General features: G+C 49.3%; 1 protein-coding gene across 7 annotated transcripts in view; it reads right to left on the bottom strand.

Annotated features, from left to right (window-relative positions):
• LOC135904617 (sterile alpha motif domain-containing protein 11-like) overlaps positions 1-24281 on the bottom strand; it is a 523025-nt gene that overhangs the window by 179994 nt on the left and 318750 nt on the right. For all 7 annotated transcript variants that reach the window (XM_070534069.1, XM_070534065.1, XM_070534066.1 and 4 more), the window contains exon 4: positions 6531-6671. In XM_070534069.1, coding sequence (XP_070390170.1) covers positions 6531-6671 — 141 coding nt within the window. The remainder of the gene's footprint in view (positions 1-6530; positions 6672-24281) is intronic.

Below are 24281 nucleotides of genomic sequence, written 5' to 3'. Positions count from 1 at the left end.
GCAGAGTACGTTACCACAGGTGAGCATGCCAGATAACACATAATCCCAAACGGGAAGTATATAAGGATAATGTTTGACTTCTTGAGGGTGCAACCATCCTTGAATCCCCGATCTGTTAGATCTCACTTCAAGTTTGAACGACGTGTCGAAACAAAGTTAACTTCCCACCACAGCCCACTGTTAGCTGGCGCGAGCGGAAATGTCTTCAAACAGAGACATACGACAATGAAAAGAATCTCTCTTCACGTACGGTGGGCTCTAAAAAGGGGGCGCGCGCAGAAGGTCAAACAGGAACGTGCTAAAAATGGCGCGTCCGTCCGAGTACACGCACTCGTAACGGCATACTCAAAGAAACACACGTCAGCGGAAGGGGCCCTGCGAAGATGGAGACGAAACAATACTTCTCCAGCAGAGAGCGCGACCGACCAGTCGAAGGCAACGGTCCGACCGAGGCCTTTCCTTATAACTCCTCCAGACAAAGATCGTCGTGTCAAGGGTCTCCGGTGAGGTCGGGCCAAAGGCCACGCAAAGATCACGAGCGCGAGGGGTCGCCGACAGCCCGAAGTCCTAGACACACGCGCACGCACAGACGCGCTTAAGACGTGGCGAGCTCTCGCGTTTCTCAGCGCTTTCCAGGCAAAAACCTCCTCTCGGAACTGGGTCAGAGGTTATGCTTGTAAATCCCCCCTCCCCCTCTTACGGTGCCACCTCGGCCCCTCTCTCTCTCCCTCTATAGCCCCCTCTTCCAACGTGGACTCTTTCGCCGCCCGCCGTCTCCTCTGCCCGCGGGGGAGCAGCCGCCGCTTCGAACTCTCACCCCCGGCGGCGCGCGCCGTGACCTATGCTCCGACACCTGACCCTCTCCGCCGTGACCTCTGACCCGCGCCAGCCACGTCAGGCGGCTCCGCCGTCGCTCGCTCGCGGCACGTTAGAGAGAAAGCGACCTTTCCTTTTCTTTATTTTTGTTCGCCTCCCCATCTCTCTATTATTTCTTCTTTTACTCTTCCAGCTGTGAGGCGACGGGGCGGCGTATTACGACTCATAAAACTGGTTGAGTCAGCCCGCGCGCGCAGCACGTATACCGTTGCCGCGTGCGTCCGCTCGCCGCACGTGCCTAGTTCTTCTACCATCTCCTCGATTCTTTCTTCGACTGTTAACTCGTTATTGTTGCTTTCATTTCTGCTCGTCTCGCAGCATTCGGCTTCCTCCCGAGGGAGAGAGAGAAGGACGGCGTGTGTCTGTTGTTTCCTTCCATCTGGGCGCGCGCGTATCTAATCTTGTTCGTTTTCTATTCGCGCCTTTATTCATTTACTTATGTTTTTTTCGTTCACTCCCCAGCGTAGCGGACGTGTAGATTGGAAGGCGTCGCCGCTGTGTTAGCCTCGGATGACCCGGACCGACGTTCGCCGACGATGGGGCGTCACGCTGACCCCGTCGCTGCGTGTGAACACGCCGTTCGGACGGCCGAGTGCATCATCGTACAACCCACTCCTTGGGACGGATACAAATGTCGAGTGCTGCTTGCTTGAGCTTGTACGCCGTACTACGTGGCCTGCAGCGGGGGTTAGCAGAGGTCCCGCCGTGTCGTCTGCAGCACGCGCAGCGATTAGCACGTGGAAAACGTCGCTTCCTGGGGGGGGAGGGGGGGGGGAAACATGAAGAACGTGGCACGCGAGAGTTCGAGTGGGCGAGCGAGGTGGTTAGCAAGGGATGCGCGACGCCCGTACCGCATCTTTAATATATTTTTCTTTATCCCCCCCCCCCCCCCCCTCTCTATCTCCATCTCTACCTTCTTTTGCTGCCAGACTCTAGCGCTGCGTAGAACATTCTCGCCCTTTCTGACACTGTATTCAAATGGAGTGTAAACCGAACATCTACAGAGTATTTGTTATAAGGGGGTCACCAAACCCGTATTTGCCGTGAAGAGGGCGAAATGCATTACTCATGGCGGTCGTGCGTCATTACTGCTCCCAAACGGTACTGACGCATATTTCTGAAGTTGTAGAAACTTAAGGAAACGGTTTTCGCACGTCAAACTATTGCACTCGGCAATGAAATCAACGTTGGGAAACACTTATAAGATGCATTAATTTGATGCCATAGTTGATGCCAATCGAGAGCGCTATACGCGCGTTTCTTTTGACTGCGCCCGCGCGTGACAGCCGCAGTGATCGCCGAAACGGAGCGCGCCGGTGCGTCATGACGTCATTGCCGAAGGCGGCTGGTCGATTGCAGTCGACACCTATCTATAAAAAGAACACTTTGTGATCTCGGATCAGGAAGTTTTTGCAAGAGAGAATTCTAGCCAATCCTGATGCCGTACGTATCATCAGCGAGGGCGGCCAATGGCAAAATGTACTTCCGAAGGAAAACGTTTGTGAATTCGGCTGCCGGGACGCCATGCAGGATTTCCCCAAGTTTCTCGTTAGCCTGACTTCGCTCGACGGGCTGTCACCGAACAAAGATAGCGCGGAGCAAGCGAATGCGACAGACAAGAAAATGTCGAGATAAAGCCACGTGCACGTGTCAACTCGAGCGCACGCCCTGCGCAGGCCGCTTCCTCGTTTCAAACACCATGGACAGTGTTAGGCGCCAGCACCGCTTGTCGTTGTCAACGCAATACCGTGACTGTCCCGCTACCTATCAGCGCACCCTGCGCAAGCCGCTTGCCACTCGAACTTTCTGGGACGTGTCACGGGCGTGTCTCCTCTTTCGTACAGTATCTGTCTATCCACCGTCGAACGCGAACAGTGCAGACGTGACGCAATCACACGTAAACCGGTAGCTTTCTCTTAAATACGTTAAAGGATAACATCTTTCTTTCTATAATTTTTTTTTTTGCACAGATATAGTGGACTGGGTGTAACGATAAACAAGTGAAAGAATGCAGCGACGGTTTAACCACATGACTCCTTTTTCGGTCGCCCACGAGGTAACGCCCAAGTGATGATAACTCAAGAGTAAATCTAGGTAGGACAATGAATAATAATAATAATAATATTTGGGGTTTTACGTGCCAAAACCACTTTCTGATTATGAGGCACGCCGTAGTGGAGGACTCCGGAAATTTTGACCACCTGGGGTTCTTTAACGTGCACCTAAATCTAAGCACACGGGTGTTTTCGCATTTCGCCCCCATCGAAATGCGGCCGCCGTGGCCGGGATTCGATCCCGCGACCTCGTGCTCAGCAGCCCAACACCATAGCCACTGAGCAACCACGGCGGGTAGGTAGGACAATGAAACCGGAGGCGTTCCGAGGGTCGAAGTTAATGTCTTGATACCACTCGTTCATTCATCTGAGGGCGTCGCCAGAACTCACGGAGATTCTGAACTTTAGGGCGCTCTGGCGGCTTATCCGGTATCTTTTTTTTCTAGTATTCAGAAAGCACGGAGCCGAAGTTACTGCGAAGAAACAGAAAATTAGGACATGTTGAAACTCTCACGTTAGTACTCCTTCAACACCAAACGCAAAAGAGAATGAGAGCTGGGTGCTGATTATGATCTTATGACCATTTTGGCCTAGGCAAAATGCAGGAAATAGCAGAAAGAACAAACACGCATGTTTGTGTGCAATGTATTTCTTCTGACTACCACGGGGCTATCGACAAGGTGAAGAAGGCGTCGACGCAGAGATGGCTGTAGCCCTGAGTACCATTTGAACAGACAGATGTGATTGTAGCAGTATACATGGCGGTGATGATGTTGCAGGTATACAAACAGATCCAAGCTGGCCGAGGCGTGCTTGCAACTGCTCTGTCCTGATCTTATTATGTCAAGTAGAGTGCAGACGCATTATACCATGACAAAACTGCATTCGGACTCTTTATAGAGGCGGGGTGTGTACTTCCGGGCATGTTTGGCATCACTCACATCGACTTTTCATTTGTTGGTCCGTATACACGTTCAAAAATATGAAGGAAAATTCCTGTAGACATTACTCGAGAAAAAAAAAAATGTGTATGGCTATACTTTTATGGCGTGTTTACAGGCCTTCTACCGACTTCATGGATAAACATCCATGGAAGTTGCACGAACTGTCTAAATAATTCATCTCTTTTTTTTACGTTATTACGGTTCACGGAGGCCTGCGTTGTCCGCAAATCAAGCGGAAGTCGCGCCTCTGACCTCTCTAATCTCGGCTACCTCAAAGACACATGGTGTCGGGAGTGCTCAGAGAATGGTAGCATTGTCGCTTCAGTACGTTCACGCACATACGTCAATCGTGCTGAATGTTTAAAAAAAAGTCCGTAATCCACGCTGTGAAGGTGATTGGACAGCGAAGCTGTAAACGACAACTAAAACGATCACCCATTGCGAAGTAGCTTGAAATTATTCACGTGGCGACGTTCACATGCGCTTTACCTAATCATTGGCCTAAGATGTTTCGACGGCCTGTGAATTGGCTTGCGCCGCTACTTCGTGCACCTACAAAGAGAGGAACCGAGAGAAGAGAAATTCGCCTCGTACTCCTGCTGTTCTTCAGGAGTCCTCACTATACTTGGCCTTTCCATAGCACTGTCACAACACAAATCAGTTTCTAGGCGGGTGGCCCTTTTACGTACGAAAGTGTAGTTACTTCACTCCCTGCTTAGTGCGCTATAGTCAAGCTGCCATCGCCGCGGCGGCTTGGAAAACAAGTAATCTTTACCGGGAAACAACGTATGCGGGGAAGGCTACGTGCTTCGCATTGCATGTAGGAGCGGGAGCGCCGTAGCATCAATTGTGTATAGTTCAGATGCTTGTTTTGAACTTGTTATTTATTGAAACGTATGCTGTTCTGTATGTTGTATGCGTTATTCCAAAGAATGTATGCATCTTCCGTTTCACTTGGCTGCGTGCTTGTATCCTCCGCCTTACGGGGGTATGAGACATTCAGACTGAGGGTATGAGTCATAGATTATAGTTTTCTGTCGACGTCACGCCACGAGGAAATCCCGGAATCCTAGCCATAGGCATCTCCGCTGCAAAAGGTCACCGATAATATCCTTTTCTGGGTTAAATAACGCTTTTACTCCTAGTATCGAACACTCGCGAATAAATGTTGACGAGCGGTGAGAGAATCGCAGTGAATAGTAACACGTCATCGCGCAGAGGCTTAGAAGACGTCCTCATCGACTCTGACCCGCCTCGACAGAGAAAGTTTAGCAGGCTTCGACCACGCAATACAGGATCACGAGTTACAACAACACGGGTGATGTCAAAGAAAATGCAGCGCTTCGCCCAAATGCCAGAAAAGTACGCAGGTGCAGAAATAACAATAACGCAAAACACGATAAACAGATCCAGCTCCATCTAACATTTCACGTCGTTTGCCTTATGTATACCACGACCTCGGGCGTCAAGCTCCGCTCTGATAGTTTCTCTGCTCACCACGTCTTAACCAAAGCGGCGTCGGCGCCTTAACCTTACAATAGGCCACTGTGTCCGGTCGTCGCTCATCGTGAGCATTTGGCACGGGTCCAACGTGGCTCTTCCTCCCACTCGCGCCTATTTCGCGAAAGGACAAAATCATATTACAAAGCACGTCTAAGCAACGCGAAAGGTTGCGCAGTCAGTCTGATGCGCCGGAAGACAGAGTTGCAACGCACAAAGTCGAACGGTAACCCCAAGAAACCTTTAATTGTGGTAGTCTTTTTTTTTCTCTCTATTACAGAGTTGGCATTTGTCCCATGAGTGTATGCTTAGTTTATATATATACATATATATTTATCAATTTGCGCGTTTCCGCTACCGATGCCATTATGTGTTCCACGGTGGCTCATATTCAGTTGGTTTTTATTTGACACTTGTGACCCAACGTCATGCACACTTTTCGCGGCTGCTGCCTTGAACAGTAGGGGACCTATGGCTTCGAAAAGCTGCTCTCGGGGTCTTTATTTTCTTCCTTCGACCCTCTACAAGTGAAAAGGGCGGAACAAGGTCAACCAGACTCAGTGTAGTTTCTATAGGCATCTTCGGCGTGGCCTCTACTTCTCAGGCAGAAGTTGTTGCTAGATTCAATAGAGTGACGCGATGAATCTAGTAGTAGTATATACGTATACCTGAAGTAACCATTAGATTACATATAGCTGTGAGAATTCAGGTGGAGAGTTTGGAAAGATTTGCTTACTCCGTTTCACTTCAATACCTTTATCGGCTAATGGCTCTATGAGTGAAGAAAGCCACTTTTAAAGATGCTGATGCATATAGGGAAGGACGTGCAGTATATCAGAGAGAGAAAGAGAGAGAGAGAGAGACAGAAGGGGAAAGGCAAGGAGGTTAACCAGAGAGGAAGATCCGGTTTGCTACCCTACGCTGGGGACAGAGGGGATGGGGAGGTAAAGTGATAACAAAGTAGAGGTAAAGAAAGAAAGGAGCATAGACGTACAATCATAGTCCATGAGAATGCAAAATGACCTACGCAATATCAACAGACAATCGATCTATAGACTATTACAGTTCCTTTTTTTTTTCTTTCCTAAACTAAGGGTTAGGCGTTACGCATGCTCGAAGCTAAGCCGCAGGGGAAAAAGAAAGTCACGTGACTCACCGAGCGGCTCTTCCTCAGATCCCGAGGCGATGCTGCTGCTGAGGCGGTCCGAGACGTCGCTATCGAGCCGGTCGGTGTTCTCGGCGCCGGTGCCGGCAGAGTTGCGGGACAGGGGGCTCGACGGCTGGCTGCTATGCGTGCCTGCACCACGCAGTAGCGCAAGCGGGAACGCGCGAGTTGTACACGCACAGCTGCACGCAACTGGTACGAGGCGAAGGAACGCCGAGAGCACGGGTGTTCCTTTCTCGCGTAAAACAGTTGCACGCATTTCCGACAAACTGACTGGCAAGAGTACCACCGCGAGGTACACAGCGCAGCTTGTATAGCCAACGCAGTAGATCGCGATTAACCGTCAGTTGTTGGCGAGTAAGTCTCCCTCATCAGTACACCGCAAAATATAAATGTCGAAAAAAAAAGAAAACAATGGAAGAACGGAAAATTTTCATTTCAAAGTAATTTCTTAAAATAGAACAATCTCTGTTTCTTTCATTGAAAATAACTTTCTGTCGTAAGGCAGAAAGTTATTTTCAAGAGATTGTTCTACTTTAAGAAATTACTTTTTATTTTCTGCTAATGATCAAAGAGAGTTTTTCTCGATATTTAACAGAAGTGGTCAAGGCAACAATGTGTCATCAGGGAAAGAGTGACAAATGTGTCATCAATGCTGTGAGCGAAATGAGATTTTCTCGTGCCTTTACTATTATCAATTAGCATTTGCGTGCAGTTTCACCAGCCGCGCAAGTATGGGCAGGCAGATCTCGCATGCGCGAGTCAATCGGTGTTAGTTCCTCAATAAGATACACCTGCAATGAGGGCGAGACCTGGTGCTCAGAGCGTCGATATATAAACTTAAGAGTGAATACTAGGATGTGGCTGGGTGTCTTGGCGTCAGATATCTTGTCAGGTGGTCACATCTCATGCGCGCTTATCAGTAGATCTATGATCTGTTAGAATCGCATAGCAGCATTGGACTCTTTTGTACGACATAAAAGGCTGCAGCCAGGAGGGGAGTAAAAGTGACTCCCTTAATGGAATAAACTGTCTAACAATATTTATTTTCTGTGAAATTACCGAGGCAAATAAACAGATTATTTCGGTGCAATTACAGAAAACCAAGCGAACAGAAAGCAGAAGAAAACAGAAAAGATAGGTTAGAAAAATTTTCATACTCTCCCTGCTTTCTCTTTCCCCCCCCTCCCCAAATTTTAACGGTGTACTGATGGCGTTTAATCTTCTCAAACGTTCGCCTACAAAAGATTGGGCCAGTTTGTACGGCCCACCTTGAAAAGCATCACAACAAGCAGTACCGGATCGTGTACACAATAAGGGTGGGTAACATGGGCACTGGTTTTAAATCGTCCACGCTTTTTGTTCACAGATTTGTATGTTCGTTGCTTAACGTGATATCGACGGCGGAGACATTCAATGGCCACTGAGAGGATGTTTCACATACTGAAAAGATTTTGCGCCAAAAAAAACAAAACAACACACACAAGAAAGACGACGACACCATGGGCGCCCGTGGTGTCGTCGTCTTTCTTGTGTGTGTTGTTTTTTTGGCGCAAAATCTTGTCAGTATGCAAGATCACCAACTAGCCCAGCAGTTAACTCTTCTAAAGATGTTTCACAATGGTGGAAGTTGGGCTGTTTTCGTAAAGTTGGGCTTAGACATAGACGACAGCTGCCTCGAGAAACCGCTCCAGTTTCCTTGATGCATCAGCGAGACAAACGGGGACCGACACAGAAATTGGGGCACCACTAAAGACATTGCTCTCATTTAGAAGGACCAACGGCAGATAGCTCTAGTCGGACTCGTTTTCTACGTACTTTGTCAAGTGTACTTTAGAGTCGCATCCACGAAGGTGGTCACTTCTGAGAACTGCGTCTCTGGCCGGTTTGTTAGGTTCAATATTGTTCCGCATTACGATTGACAGCCACATTTTCGTGAAAACGTTTCTTACGTATGAGCTGCTTGTTATTTCGTCGGCACGTTCCGACACACAGTTTCTGCACCACAATTTCGCGCCTCGTACTCCAAAACGACGACAGCTGACAAACCAAGCACGGCATCTGCCGTATAACATCTATTCGGGGACATTGCACGCCAATCTTGCATTAACTAACTTTTTCTCCACGTTCGCAAGAAGCACTGCAACGAATAGTATATGTACACCTATCCTGAAAACATTCGCAAAGCGATCTGCTCGGTATACAGCATAGAAATACGTCGAAATTTATGACGAAAACGGCCTTCTACGAAGCGCTATATACGGTAACTAACGCGTGACGACCTTCGCCGAGGGTTCCTCACCGGTCTACGAAAAGATAACTGCCAACGCTAAAATATTCAAAGTTTTGCTTTCTCGGTCACGATGGGCCCTCCCGCGTTCTCAAAAGGAAAGACCGGGATGTGCGCAGTTCTTTCTTTGTTCGGTAACGGGAGGATGCCGTGTGGTCCTGTGGAAACCGGAACGGCATACACAACATGCGCGCGCCGATCACGACGCTAAAACCACCTCGGATCTCGAAAATCTTTCGCGCAGCCAATTTATGGCCGTCCCGCGCGGGTGCCCGCGATCCCCCCACCACCTCCTCGCGTTTCACGATCGCAACGCGTAATCGATGAAAATCGTGGAAACCGCAGGCGGATCTGCGATATAATGCAGCGTCCCAAACCACGATCTCTCCTCCGCGGCCGCCGCCAAACGCACCCACAACCTCTCACCCTGCAGCAAGAAAGCAAGAGATAATAAGAAAGTAACTCTTATCTTGGTTCGGCGTGGCCATCGAACATGAGCGCGGGTATATAGGAAAACAACCTACACGGAAAGGGCATGAGACGAACTAAAAGCGCTGACCAGTTCGGGGAGTGCGGGGCTGACCAAGAAAAACCAACGTGGCCTTATAAATAATCGCCGACCTTTTCAGCTTCCAGCTCCCCTCACCTTAGACCTTTCTGCCTGCCCTTCCATGGGGAACAACGACGCAGCGAGGAGGGAAAGAAAGAAACCCGGAGAGTTCACGAGCTATTGCTCACTGACAAACGGGAACTCGTGATCGCAGAATATCGAAAGCCGGGCGAGAGCCCCTTGCACAAATCGTGAGGACTCATGCGGTTTTCTGCGGCGGCAGCGGCGGCTTCACGATTTTCTATTCCTCCTCACTCAACAGCACCCCTTTCCCCCTCTCATTTCTGGTCGCTTTTGTTTTTCTTGCTGTGATTCTAGAAGCCCCGGATTTTCAGGTGGCTCTGAATGCCTGCTAAAAGGGCGTTGAAGTACAGACGACAGAAGTTGTTTAGCTCGGATTTATAAGGTGTGCCCACTCAGTTCCTTCGTACCGTATCGTTAGATATATCAGCCCCGAAAACAATAAATATAGGCGGAACATTAGCTCAACGCCATCCTATGCTTCGCACAGTCTGCTAATAGCGAGGGCAAAACAGAAAGTACCTAAACTTAACCAACGCCACATCGAAAATTCGGGCGATTGACGAAGCAAGGCGGGCCACATATATGATAGCCACGGCGATTGAGCGCAATGAATGTCGAGAGATGCGCCAAACGCTTAGCTTGTCGTCAAACGAACAGGATTCGAAAGAGCGAGAACTGCGCTACCACAGCAGAAACTCTCTCTCCCATTCTTTAGAATCTCTCCTTCTCGCCGTCCTAATCCTCCTCCTCCTCCTCAACTCCGTCGTCGGCGCCACCGCCGCCGCCAAAAGGTCATCAGAAAGGTCGCGCCGAATCGCGGGTCACGCTCTGAGGGTCGCCACGACTTTCCGTGAGGTTCACGATCTTCCGTCCGCCGCCGGTCGCTCGGTCCGTCCGCCACGTCGGTGGGTTACCCCGGCACGCGCAGCATGCGATGGATGCACACACGCGCGTTCGCGAACACCGCACGAGCACCCGCCGAAACCTCACCGACGAGCACGGTTACGCGTGCGCGCCAGTAAGCACACGCACGCACACGCACGCACGCGAAAATAATACCGAGGCAGCCTCCGAAGGTCGATTGGGCGTTCGTTTCTCATAGCCGCACGGCAGCTATAGCTAGCTGTGCAATGCCAACCCCTCCCCCATCCTCCCCTACCTCATCGCGGCGTGCAAAGGCTCAGACACAGGTACACACTACCCACATGCCCCACTCACGGCGCGGCGCCGCGGCCCGCTTCTGCACACTTTCGCGCGGTCGGACTCCTCCCCCTCCCCGTCAGCGTTGCGAGGACTCTCCCGCCGGGCGCGCGTGAACCCCAGGTCCCGAACTTCGTGCGCGGGACGTCGTGCGTTGCCCGCAACCGGACGGCGGGGCGAGCGTCCCGGACGGGGAGCGAGCACCCTCCGCCGCCCTGGGGTCTCGAAGTGGTGCCTGCTGCGTTGTTGCCGCGTTGATCCCCGCGCGGCAGTGTTGTTTGTTTGCAGCTCGCTGACCCTCTAAGTGTATGCAACTACTATAGGGGAGGCCACTCACGGAAGTTGGTCGTTGGCCACCTTTTACTTGTATGTTCTCCTTAACTGACGGAGTGCATCTAGAGAGAAGTAGGTTGTGTGTTGGTGCCGGTCTGTGTAGGCGGGGGATGTACCCGATGCCGGATCTACCGCTGCATGGACCAGGCGACTGTACGCGAGCGAAACGTAAGAGAGCCGATTTCGCGGCGGTGGCATTATTGCTCGGCAGTTTCTGCGTGCATGCAGCACCAGGTAACGTCAGATCCCTTTTTCAGAATACGCAAGTGCGCTTGTCTGCACTTCACGGTTGGCTAATTAATGGCGGCACATGTGATCGTTCAAGTGAAGACAAAGTGTTAACTACACAAGCTGGGACTTGTCTCCTCGCCACACTTTCTCTGTTAGAGATCAGGAGCACACGTCTACATTTCGTATGTCACGAAACAAGCAAGCTGAACTTGTACATGCTTTCTACAAAAATAACTACACCGCATTAGTTGGTCATGCCGTACCATACTATGAAGGCTGTACGTCGATCCCTTTCAAGTTCACAATTTCGAACCTTTTTGATAATTGTAAAGCTAGCTTTCCTGTGATACGGCATGACCAACTAATGCGGTGTAGTTATTTTTGCAGACAGCATGTACACGTTCAGTTTGCTTGTTTCATGACATACGAAATGTAGGCATGTGCTACTGATCAGAACTAAAAGCTTTAGGCCAATGCTCAGAAAGAACATCCGCGTTGAAGGCCTTACTCGCGTTATTAAGGTTCCTGAGGTCTACGGGGCTTCACGACAGACTCTAAGAATGCCGCCCCCTACCGCTCTGTAGTGTACATGCTTTCTTCGTGCTTGTCTCCCTTTCTTTCTATCTCCCCCTTCTATTCTGTTTCTCTTTTTATCCCCCTTAACCCTTCCCCCTGCCCAGGGTAGCCAACCGGAACTACCTCTAGTTAACCTTCCTGCCTTTCTCTGCATTATTTTCTTTCTCTCTCTGGCGCGATAGTTGGTTTGAATCCGTGATAGAGTGTGCAAGCGCGACTGAGCGAGGAGGTATAAAGACACAGATGCACAGAGACAGCGCTACTTCCAACTATAGATTTTATGTTCGCGCGCACAGATAAGTATATGCCTTACGAGCGGAAACAAATGAGACAGCGAAGAAGAACATTCAGTGGTGCATGTCGATGAACCGTGCACGTGTCCAAGGCATGGTTTCCGCTCATAAGGCATATATTTATCGATGCGTGTGAAAATAAAATCTGTAGTTGAAAGTAGAGCTGTCTTTGTGTATCTGTTTCTTTCTACGTCCTCGTTCAGTTGCGCTTACACAGTCTGTCATGGCTATATACTTGTTTCTACATCATAGAACGGATATCTATATAGCATCCAAAGCAACTCCGTCGTCGCCGTAACAATATTAGACAGAACCCGTTATATCCAACAAAAAGTGGTAATCTTGCGAAAGACCATACCGTGATCATCTTATCTCAATAGGAGACCGCGTCTACATGGTGCAGTGCTTCCAAACGGTGGCAATAAAACAAAAGAAGAAAGAACACCCGTTCTTACATCGACCATCGAAAAAAGAACTGACCAAATAAAAACTAAGCATAAGATGCCGGACTAATTAGGTGTAGATATCGTGCTGCCGCTGCAAGAGAAATTGTGACACTGTATTACACCCTGTCATTACTGCGCGGGCGCGTGGTGAGGTGCTTGCGATGGGAGCTTCATTGCGCAACAAGACCCGGGTAAAGAAAATAAAGTGAGAGGCTTCTTAGAAGCAGCGAATTATTCGTTTCCAGAAATATATATTTTTTATTATTTTATGCGTGGTGTCTGACGATACCCCCCTTAGTAGACACCCACCGCAACGGCCGCTCAATGCCGTTCCATAGCAGAGGACGTCCAAGATCAGTGTTTCACATCACAACCAAAAAAAAAAAGCGTGTACACAAGTGACACTCTCGGTTCAGTAACAGCTTATCTCACTAAATCACTCTTTTCTACATCCGAAAAAGAAAAGAGAACTGCTTTGATCCCGCGGGTGCGCTATTGAATACTATCTCAGCAGAAGGAAACTTCCTGGCGAGAGACTCTGCATGCAAAATCGGTTTTTAAAAAGCGCTTGCGCATTCGTATGACTAAGGGCCTACGGGGTTAAGGGCAAAAACATTGTGATACAAGATGTCCAGCACGTCTCCCCTCACCCCCCCCCCCCCCTCCCTTGACTCAGCATTTCTGCATCCACTCGCACGAAATGTTCAGTGACGAAACATTGCACGCTAAAATCGCAAGGAGGGTGAATAACACCGGCAACCGGACAGAGCGGATTCGCGTGACCGAACGTCGAAAAAGCAAAACGTGTATATACGCGCGGAGCTCAACGGGCATATTGCACTGCAGCACCGGCTTAATATAGACTAATGGTCGACCTCCCAACTCCGGGAGACGGAGACCCCCGCTGAAATACGGCCTCCGCGTGTCGGATTCCTCGGCGCGATTTAATCTCTCCGGGGTCGCGTCCCAAACGCGCCGCGTGTACCGCACACACTATACAGTGGCGGACAAACGCACAGAGCCAGCGGGCCTGTCCGACACGCGCTCTCCGGGTTGTATACTACCGTATACACTCACGTATGCGCTTCGCTCTCTTTAATTTATTTATTAAAGAAAGAACCTCACAGGCTCCAACAGGAGTATTGTGTGAAGGGGGGTGGGGATTATACATGAGTGGAAGCGATTTCGCATATCTTAACGAAGTGCAGACTTCGTTAAGATATGCCCGTGCAGACACGGGGAGCGGGCCATTTCGGTTCGTTGTTTTACTTTTCAGGCCGTGCGCAATCATCGCGATCCCTTTGTGTCGAAAGAGCAAAAGCCTTTGCTTTTTTTACAATGCAGTTATTAGTTCACGCGTTTGCGCCGCGCACCCGGTGCCCGTCCACGCAGTCATCAAGCCGTTGCCGGTTGCCACTGCTCAGGCTCGGTTCGGCAGCTCACTCGTTGATACAGTCGTCCTCAGGGCCATCTACGGCGTTATATATGCCCGCTACTCTACACGGGTTTCTACAACGACGACCGAAGACATTGCAGGCCAGGCACTCGAAGTGGCCGAGCAGGCAAGTTTTCTTTTCTTTTTTTTTTTTCGAAGTTCGGGCTGCCAGCCTTGGGGTGCGGCTCATGAACGGGTGCGGCCTTTACTCGAGCTTATACGGTATACTATATATATATATATATATATATATATATATATATATATATATATATATATATATATATATATATATATATATATATATATATATATATATATATATATATATATAAGGGAAGGCGAATTTGTTCGGGTTGTTCGGCGATGTTTGCCCTAAACGCGCCAACAGGCAGCAAAAAGATGAAAGGATCCTGAAGGCCGCCGCTGCGTGCGCACCTATAAAACCAAAGGCATCTGCTTGGCATTCGAACCGGTGCGCACAAAGGACCTTTAATCCCGAAGGATCACAGTCTCCGCGAAAGCCTATACAGAAAGAACACAGGTGCTCGTTGGGACTACAAATACGGCCGCGGAAGGAGAGAGAGAGAGAGAGAGAGAAAAAAAAGAAGACATCGCAGAGTGGAAGGCCGCGCAGTATTAAGGAAATATGGATAGTGCTCGCAAATGACCGGTTTAACAGAATTTTTTTTTTCCGGATGTCGCCGTTTTCGGGGTGTACGACGCGTCGGAAACAATTTATCTTCTCTTGCCTGACCTCCGAGGTCGTTTCCTGAAAAGAAAATAAAAGTCACAAAAGAGAAGGGAAGCTAGAATAAGCGACGCCATTGGAGCACGTCCAGAACAAGGACCAATCATAAACTGTTCTCGCGCGGTGTTGCAGTGTTCTTTGCCAATTACATCTCTCAGTAACAATGTCGTGTGCACGGCCTCCAGCCTCTCCATGAACTCCTCAGAGATGCTGACATATGGTGAGGTCGCGGGATCGAATCCCGGCCACGGCGACCGCATTTCGATCGGGGCGAAATGCGAAAACACCCGTGTACTTATATTTAGGTGCACGTTAAGGAACCCCAGGTGGTCAAAATTTTCGGAGTCCTCCACGGCGGCGTGCCGCATAATCAGAAAGTGGTTTTGGCACGTAAAACCCCATAATTTTTTTTTTGACATATGGTCAACTGATTGTAATGGCGGTAATCCACACTAAAATAAACGTGCTCCTCTCAATGTTCCGTCTCGCTAAATACAGAAAGCTCAGTTATACTGTATTCTGAGTGGGTGGTATGCTACTGCGTTATGTTCACGTGTCACTAAAACGCAACTTAAGCCTAAATTATTATTATAATTTCTTCTTTTGCTCTGAGATCGCTATCTCGACAGCCCTGCTTTTGGCGTAGTTATTTCGTTTTCTAGTTCCTTTGGATAAGCGCTACATCGCCGTGCTTTGGTACTGTGTAATGATAAGTCATTTACATCGAATTAACTCTGCATCAGGAACGCGCCAGCACTGCCCAACAGCTATTAATCATTTCCATCTTTCTGTTTTTCTTTCTTTTTCTGTCCCTTTTTTCTTAAGAAGCAAAGAAGCCGAACTTGTAACTTTAGAAGTCCAGAGGCATGAATACAAATCTCTAGATTGGAATATTATGCTGCAGCTCCCCGGTGCTGTGTAGCAGCGAGGTTGTAACCAACACTACCACGCCTGCAATTTGAAAGGAGAAAGAGAGAGAGAGAAAGCGGCAAACGCAATCTAACTTACGCAAATATTTGTATACTGCACGCGGTAAAGGCCTGTTTTCGGACGCTAATCGCCGCACAAAAAAAGTAAACAGTGAGAAAGAAACGGGTTTGCTATATACAGCGCGTGCTCGTCGTCGTGGCAAGGGAGGCTCGCTGCAACTGTTGGTTCAGCGCATCATGAACATGGCGCGACCCTTAAAACAGCGCAGCATTTCATACCAGGACCCCACGGGGGGCGGAGGGAGGTTGAAGGGGGAGGGGGAACGTCAGATATGCTAATGCAGCTTCCTTCTCGGCGAGGATAAAACCAAGGGACACCTGTGGCGACACTCTAATGCCACGGTTAAGTCGCGCTATGCGTACACACAGCGCCTGTTATCTAGCGTTGGGGTTTTAATGACGGTCGCGATGCAGGTGACGATGTACTACTGCACAGGCCGAAGGCGCTATCTCGCGAGCCCGTATAATGCGTCAGGATCACGGATGGTTGCGCGGACGTGTTAAGCGCATATTGGTCTAGCGCACGGATTAGGAGCCGATAAACGGATCATTACACTCTTGTATAAGCCCCCTGAGCAGCACGAACCGGATACCCTGTCACGAACATAAGAAAACACACACACACACACACACACACACACACACACACACGCGCTTACATGGCCGTCCTCAACGCTGTCTATGTTTCTCTCTTGAGGCCCCGCTTACAGCCGCAGCGGTTCGCTTACTCGTCGTTGGAATCGTTCCGTGCTCCGATGACGTTAAGGTTCTGGTTAAGCGGCTGCATTCATTTGCTCAATAACGTAAGATAAAAAGAGAATGAACGCGATAAGGTTCGTAATCCTTGTACGCGCTTGTTTGAAGAAATTTGATCATTGTGAAACGCCTGTGCGACCTTCCACGGTGGGTAAGTGGCTTATGACACTGTGGTGTCAAACACGAGATTACAGGTTCGATCCCCGGCCGAAACGGTCGCATTCATATGAGGGTGGAATGCGCAAATGCTCGTGTACCATGATTCGGGGCGCACGTTAGAGAAAACCATGATGTGGCCTAAATTCATCCGAAGTCCACCACAATTTCGGGACGTTTGCACCTCCCCCCCCCCCCCCCCACCCACCCCTATGGGAAAGGTCTGCGCACCTCGTGAGAGCCAACAATGCCTTGCTTGTTTGCAAGGCGAACTAACAAACTAAAGGCAGCCGAAATAAATTACATGGTAGAAATCGGTGACGAACGTCGCGAGTCAAGCTAAATAGAAACGATAACGCAGGTGGGACAATGGCTCTTCCAGGCACTTTATATTCGGCCAAACGATGGACTTCGTGTCCCGTACAATCGTTGAATCAGAAACGCTTTCAACGGGAAAGTCTTTCTACAGCGCTAAGACTTGAACTTGTCCTCCGACCTTCGCTAAGTCACTACTGAACATGCGCCTATCCCACACAACGGAAGAATAACAAAACATGTTATTAAACTGAAACGCCTTTTGATCTGTGCGGTTGGACGCTGTCAGTCACTCCCAGCCGTTAAATGCGTTGTGCGCTCATTCCCACTGCTGTCGCAGTAATGTCGTTTTCAGTCGCTCAGCGATTAGTGTTGTTGCCTGCTTCTTTTCCACTTCAGGCCTAGCGGCATTCTTTTCAGGTTTCTCATGCGTGCAACAAGTTCCTCTGGCGCATGTGCTTAAGCGACCTACAAAACTGGAGAGTTTACAGTGCTAAGCAGGGATTATGAAAAAGAAATTAGTTATTTGACGTGGTTAATTGCTCGTGCAAATAGGTTTCTTCATGCATTCAACAAGTTCTTCTGGTATACCCTTGTACGTCGACCCACGGAATGACGCAAGTAAATATAACACTTCCTCGCAAAGCGCTGGAAACTATACAACACCAAGCCATTGTAGTTCTGGCAATGCAGCACGAAATCGCAAAGGTGCATGAGCCTGTTAATTGCGCAGAACGAGCAAGCTATATGTCTATTGAAAATTTGACATTACATTATCTGCCGCACTCGCCGCGCTGTTTCGGAATTATCGTAAACAGTTACGACATCGGTTCGATTACTTGCGATAGTAAGTGAAACGAAAGAAAGAAAGAAAGAAAGAAAGAAAGAAAGAAAGAAAGAAAGAAAGAAAGAAAGAAAGAAAGAAAGAAAGAAAGAAAGAAAGAAAGAAAGAAAGGAAATATTCTGGTTTATTGATTTCTTAACCAAACTTAATATTGACTTGGGACATTGACCTGAGCGAGACGTTTTAATTGCTTGTTACCGTTTGTGTGCATCTCGCTTGTGCATTTCGCATGCGTGTCTAGTGTCTATCTACGTGTCATTTCATGCATCACCAGTGTGTTCTGTAGTAGCGTGCCAGGCGTATATAGACAGACAGACATATCTAGAAAAATAATGTATCTCTCTCTCTCTCTCACGCACGCACGCATTATACATCCACGCGAACGACGACTGTTCCTTTCACTTCAGGGTTATTCAAACTTATAAGAGACCCACAGCGGCAAGTTGTAGCACGGCCAGAGATTGGTCTGGGCGTACGATCCCTTGGCGACACTTTGATCAGGGTGCATGTGAGCGCTCTATAGGTGCTGGAGTATCAGCAGTGGAGCGTTGTCGAATTTGCCTGATGTACCGCCAGCGAAGTCAAAGTCAACGCATCGGGCGCGCTAACGTCTGACATCGCCTTCTCCGACAAGGATGTGCGTCAACAGCTTCCTGTCTGGCTTGCGGACAATACAGAGAAACGCTAGGGAACTTGCTTTTAGAATATTAGAACGTTATACGGTGCTGTGTACTCCCGAGCGAGTTTTGGTAACCTAATAGTGCTCGAACAGCACCTAATGGTTTTCTCTTTTCCGAAAGGTCCTGCTTCAACTCGATATGACTGCTGGAGTCACTGTGAAACACAGGACTACACTCTGGTCTGTGATGATTGTACTCTGGGTGTGATGTGTTGTGATGTGCATTCTTCTTTTTTTACCTCTTTATTTTATGTTTTTATTTCTCTGTTTCTTCTCTTTCTCTATTTCTCTCTCCTCTTGAAGCGGGTAGGCGTGGTGTCATTTCAGGGTTTGCTATCCTATAGAGGAATAATGAGCTTAAGGAAGGAAAAGAAAGAAAGAAAGAAAGAAAGAAAGAAAGAAAGAAAGAAAGAAAGAAACGGAGGCTATCGCTTTATCTGGAGGTGCACATCGAGGCTATGCATTCACTGAGGTCTGTCGGCTTCAGGAACTGCAGTAATACATGCATCGCTTTCAAGGCATTTCACGCATGTGGCCACGCCAAACCAAACTTTCGGGGCCGAGGATGATCGCGAATCCAGATGACCTTGCCTCCGAAAATACGTACAAGCTGCATTCATTTGCTTACTTTCACCAGTGGCCCCTCGCTACCCTCACGACTTTCACTTTTGGTTTGCCGTGCCCCAATCTCAGCGAAGCTAGTCAGACCCCCTTGGCCTTTCACACGGCTCTGCGGGCCGTAGGATCACGAAACCCTCTCACAAGAGGGAGCATTCAATACGCTGCCGCATCCGCCTACGGCGTGCATGCGAGATGGCCTCACCACTTCTCTTCCTTAACATTATCTCTCTCTCTCTTTATCAGCCTCTCAGCTCCTATATGGACGCGAGAGGCTGGGAAAGATGGAAAGAAGAGGAGGATCTCCCTCTTCTTTTTGTCTCAAGGTCGTGACTCGGACTTGACCCGTGACGTGTCCGGTCACGACAGCGACGGCTCGGCGCAGCTATCGGGAAGAGGTGGAGGGGGGGACCGGTTGGCTGCCTCTGGTCGCTGCTGCTTGTGTGTCGGCCACTGCTCGCGCTGCCGTTGGTGCGGCGCATTTGCTTGCTGCTGCTGCTGCCGTTGGCGCCGCGAGGTTTATAAAATGCTCGCGCGACCCACGCCGCTCCGGCTTCTGTCCGGCGTTCCCCGCACGATCTCGCGATCGCCGCCAGAGATAGGCTGCTGGGGGAAATGCTATAGCCGCTGCCGCAGTTTGCCCACGGGATACCGACCGTACGCGCCGAGAGCGCCTTGCTCTCGCCTCAACTTCGGCCGCGCCGCGCACGCGTTTTCGGCGCGGGAGAGTCGTGCGCGCAGCGAGAGAAACGATAGTTTGGAACGTGCTTCGCGGCGAGTGGAACTTTTCTCGAACAGCGCCGTTCTTTTCTTTCTTTCTTTCTTTCTTTCTTTCTTTCTTTCTTTCTTTCTTTCTTTCTTTCTTTCTTTCTTTCTTTCTTTCTTTCTCTGCTTTACCTTTGTCCTGCTGTGATTTCGACAAGAGATATACCGGCGGCGGACAGATCTCTCCGTAGGGATCGTCGTGTGTATGCCATTCTCCTCGCGTGAACCAGCTCACGCTCTGCGGTCGCCCACGTGCGTCATTTGCTCGTCTGAACTATCTGCGCCGAAAGGCACCAGTCGCTCGCGGTCGAGAGAAGAACGTGACTGTACCGAAATGAACAACTCTATGAACAACAGCCAAATTCGCCTCATAGTTTTGTTTCTTTCGACAGGGTGTACACAATTTCAGCGCGCGGCTACAGGATAGTTACCGAGTTTCCGTGTGGCCGCTTCTTGAAACTTTGCGACGTGCCGGCGTGATCGAAAGCCACGTCTACCGGCCGAGAACATGTGCGACCGCTGAATTATATTTAGCCCTTGCGTAACGTTGTACCTAAACATCCAGCACGAATTCGCAGCGTCTAGCTGATGACGTTCACAGAGACGTAAATGTGCTATGGCGTAAATTTATCTATATTTAGTTTTCACTAGTCGCTGTCGCATATCAAAATATTGCCTTGATCGCTGCGAGGTGTAACCGTATTCTAAACTTTGTTCTCAGATCGCACACAATCTCTGCAGAAAGTGACAGCTCCTTGCTCGTTCCGCGAAGGTTTTACGCCAACCAGCAAAAAGCACCTCGTTATATCAGGCAAATAACTTTAGTCACACAGGATACACGCAGTAAATCCCCTAGAAGCAACCTGGAAGAAACATTTATTGAAAGAAAGATCAAAATCTCAAAACCACTGCATTTATAGCAGGCACCGTTAGCAAGTGCAGTTTGTCACGCAATAACTTCGCATAGTTTCTGCATGAAACAGATTAGATCAACGAATCTATGCTGCGGGTTCGCGCATTTCCGGAAGCGCTGGTGCACACGGCAGTATCCCGTCGCATCAGAGAAGCTCGCGCGTCGCTTCGAAACAAAACGGCAGAAAAACGGTTCGACGCACCTCGGTGCGACCTTAATGCAATCCGCGCTCTGTGTCCGGGGGCTTTGGTTACGCTTCAATGGGGCACGCAGACACGACCCTTTGTCCGCAAAAACGAGCGTTTGTTCTAGTTGGCTACGCACGCAAGTCGCGCTAGCATCTATATAGCTGCAGTTGAAGAGAAACGAGGTTGCTCGCTATATAACCCGCATGCACGGCGGCGTCGATCGTATACACACAGGCAAACCGAGAAAAGCCGAAGGAAAAAGAAAAGTCAGCAGAAACGTTTTTACGAATTCCGCGTCGTCTGGTCTCCCCGCCTGTTGTAGAGACGCGCCGTTATACGCAGCTTTACGTTGCCCGTTGGTCCTCCGTCTGGCCTACACAGAGACTGCACGGGCGTCCCTCGCCATAACCCCAGAAGGCAAACACCGCGGCTGCCGTCTATACGTATGCAACAAGTGCGTCGCGTGTTATAGATAGATGGATAGATAGATTTATAGGGGCCGGGGTGTGGCCAGCGTCGTAGAGAGGCTTTGTTCGCGGAGTCGTTTTACTCCGCTCCCTGAACCACGAAAAAAATAAAAAAATAAAGGACGTCCGAAACGACGTTAGACGGGAGTCAAGACATTGGTCACGCGCGATTTCTGCGGACTTTCCGCGGGAACGCGAGCATGTGTCAGTTCAGAGATCAGGGGCCACAGACGCATTAATGAGAGAGAGCGGGGGGTTTCGGGAAACGCCACGAAGCAAGTAAACAGGCGATACCCGCGGACAATGCAACGGTTTTATATCCATCGCGAGGCAGCTCTTTCGTTTCCTCGTTTATTTCTGTTCTTGTTTTTTTTTTAAGTATTGCGTTCTGCAAGTGCGCGCGAATCGGAATGACTTTAGGGACGGCCCGCCGCGCCGACTTTTCGGCCCGATTGTGGCGTAATGACATGCTCGTGCGTGCGAGCTTTTGTGCTAAATGCGTGCCTCAGCGGGGGATCGCCGGCGCTTTTGTAGGTGCCTTGAGAAAAAAATAGAAAAGAAAGCCAGACAGCGAGGCGAAACAAAGGCTTGTAAAGATAAGAGGAAGGCACGCGCTTTTTGCCGTGGCGTGAGAACGAAACGGTTCCAACAGCACGAAGCACCGTTATCCTTGCGGTTGAGAGCTTCTGCGCTATTGCCACTCGAGGTTTTCATTTATCTCAATGAAATTGTCTGCAGTTATCGCGGCCGGAAAGGCTCTGGGGAGGGGGGGGGGGGGAGCGATACACTGCCACCGATTCTAGTGTGTTAAAAACTGATCAGTAAATCGAGAATCAATCAGTCAATCAATCTCCGAGCCAATCAATCAGTCAGTCAGTCAATCAATCAATCAATCAATCATAAAGGAGTGGCAAACATTCAGTTCAAGGGACAACCCTATGCATCATTGTGCAATAACGGGAAATGTGGATAGCTTGTATTAAAATATTGTGTTACTGGCAAACGACATACCGTACGCGATCTGATAACTGCAGCCACGAGATGATCAATAATTCAAAAGTGTTATAGCCTCCTGTTGTGACTGCTTGTATTCAGTCAATAACTATAGCGGAAAACACGTCAGAGTGTATTCAACAACACAGATGCACTGCTAGCACTGTACAAACACGGTCGTTCGGAACAATAATCAAGAGATGCATGGCTATCACAGTTTGAAATAGAAGCATATATTGACAAAAGAATTTGCCCTAGAAACGTTTTTGACTTCAGCAGTGCACAAAATTAAGAGAAGATAACTTATAGAGAAGGCGCGGGAAACGAACAAACAAATACAGAAACAAACACTAGTCCTCAATAATACCAAGCACCGCGATCGCGTGCGCCCATGCCAAGAAAGAAAGATACAAAGGCGCAAGATTCGAGACAAGTGACGTCATCGCATACTTCCCCCGAGCACCGCCAGGGGAGGGGAGGAAACGGGGGTGAGGAAAGTATTTATAAGCGTAATTACGTGTTACGCAGACACCCTCGGAGTCGCCGCACGGCGTTATGGGGCCCGCTTCTCCCCGCCTTGACGCATTGGCGCAGCAGCAGCGCACATGCATACATACCATCGCCGATGAGGCTTACGGTCATGTCGTGCATCTTCGCGAATTTTTACTTCCCAGTCGTGTCTGACGTGTCTTTCATGTTTCTTTCTTTTTTTTTTCCTCTCTCTGTTTTCGTTTGCTTTCCGTCTCTCTCACGCCTTGGCCTGGGAAGATCACTTGCGCAGGTCCATATTTATGCACCCATGCATGCTACCGCTACTACTGTTCAAGCAGGGGCTCACCGCCGCTCGACATCGCTTCAAAGCTGACGTATTCAAGTTCTTCTTTTTTTGTTTTCTTTCTTTCTTATGATCCTTATAGCTGCGCCGGCGGCACGGGCTCATGCCGATCGCAGGTCCCCAGGCGTTGTATTGGTGCCGTGCGCTTGAGCAGGCCTTTTCCTCCGGTGTTGAAACATGGTCTGCCTTAAGGCCGCATCGACGATGCCGCCCTGCGAGGGGTATGTTGCGCAAGCCATTGGGCGAGAGCCTCGAACCACCGGGCTATACGTGCGCCGATAGAGTAGGCCGCATGCCAGAGTTTGCCCGCCCTATTTTAATTTTATTATAAAGAATTGTTATTATAGGCGCCTAAAACGAAGCCCAACGCGCACGCGCGCGCATGTGGGTTGTGTGTACCTACATAAGAAGACACGCGGCACGTGTTCCGAGTTGCCAACGTAGTATATACGTCTAAATTGCGCGCTATATAGCTATATATATATATATTCTTTTTTTTTTGCCAACTGCTATCTCCAGATGCACCGGCGACCGTCTTTTCCTCGTCGCTATATCCTGCAGGCTGCGCGCTCGCCGCTGTCAAATTTATGGGAGCCCGTTAGCTGTAAAATAAGCTGTCATTCCTTACGCGCTTCCTTTTACGATCGCGGGCGTTTAAGTAAAATTTGTTTCGACGTACACAGGCTGCGGCGCCGCTGTACAGATAGGCTCGATCCACGCCCCTTCGTGATGAAGTCATTGCGCCCAATCCCTGCTATCGCTGCCATTAGGATCCGTTCAAAGTGTCCGGAAGTGAGGACGGTTGAAATGAGAACGCAGGCTATGGCGCTGTGTGCAGAGTCAGTGTATATAGAAGCGCTCCTTTTGAAGAAAACGACGGCGGTGTGATTGCGGAGGCTTCGCGTGAAGCATGTGTATATATACGGCGAGCGACGTAGGGAACGGCGTTCCTGTCCCGTAGCTATGTCTATAAAGTTGCTGTGCATGTAGGGTGGAAGTGAGAATTAGAGCGCCCATTTCACATCGACCCGAGCT

The sequence above is a fragment of the Dermacentor albipictus genome, chromosome 2 (genome assembly GCF_038994185.2).
Source record: "Dermacentor albipictus isolate Rhodes 1998 colony chromosome 2, USDA_Dalb.pri_finalv2, whole genome shotgun sequence".
NCBI classification, from domain to species: Eukaryota; Metazoa; Arthropoda; class Arachnida; order Ixodida; family Ixodidae; genus Dermacentor; species Dermacentor albipictus.
The sequence above is the reverse complement of the archived record's forward strand: the minus strand, read 5'-3'. Positions and strand labels throughout refer to the sequence as shown.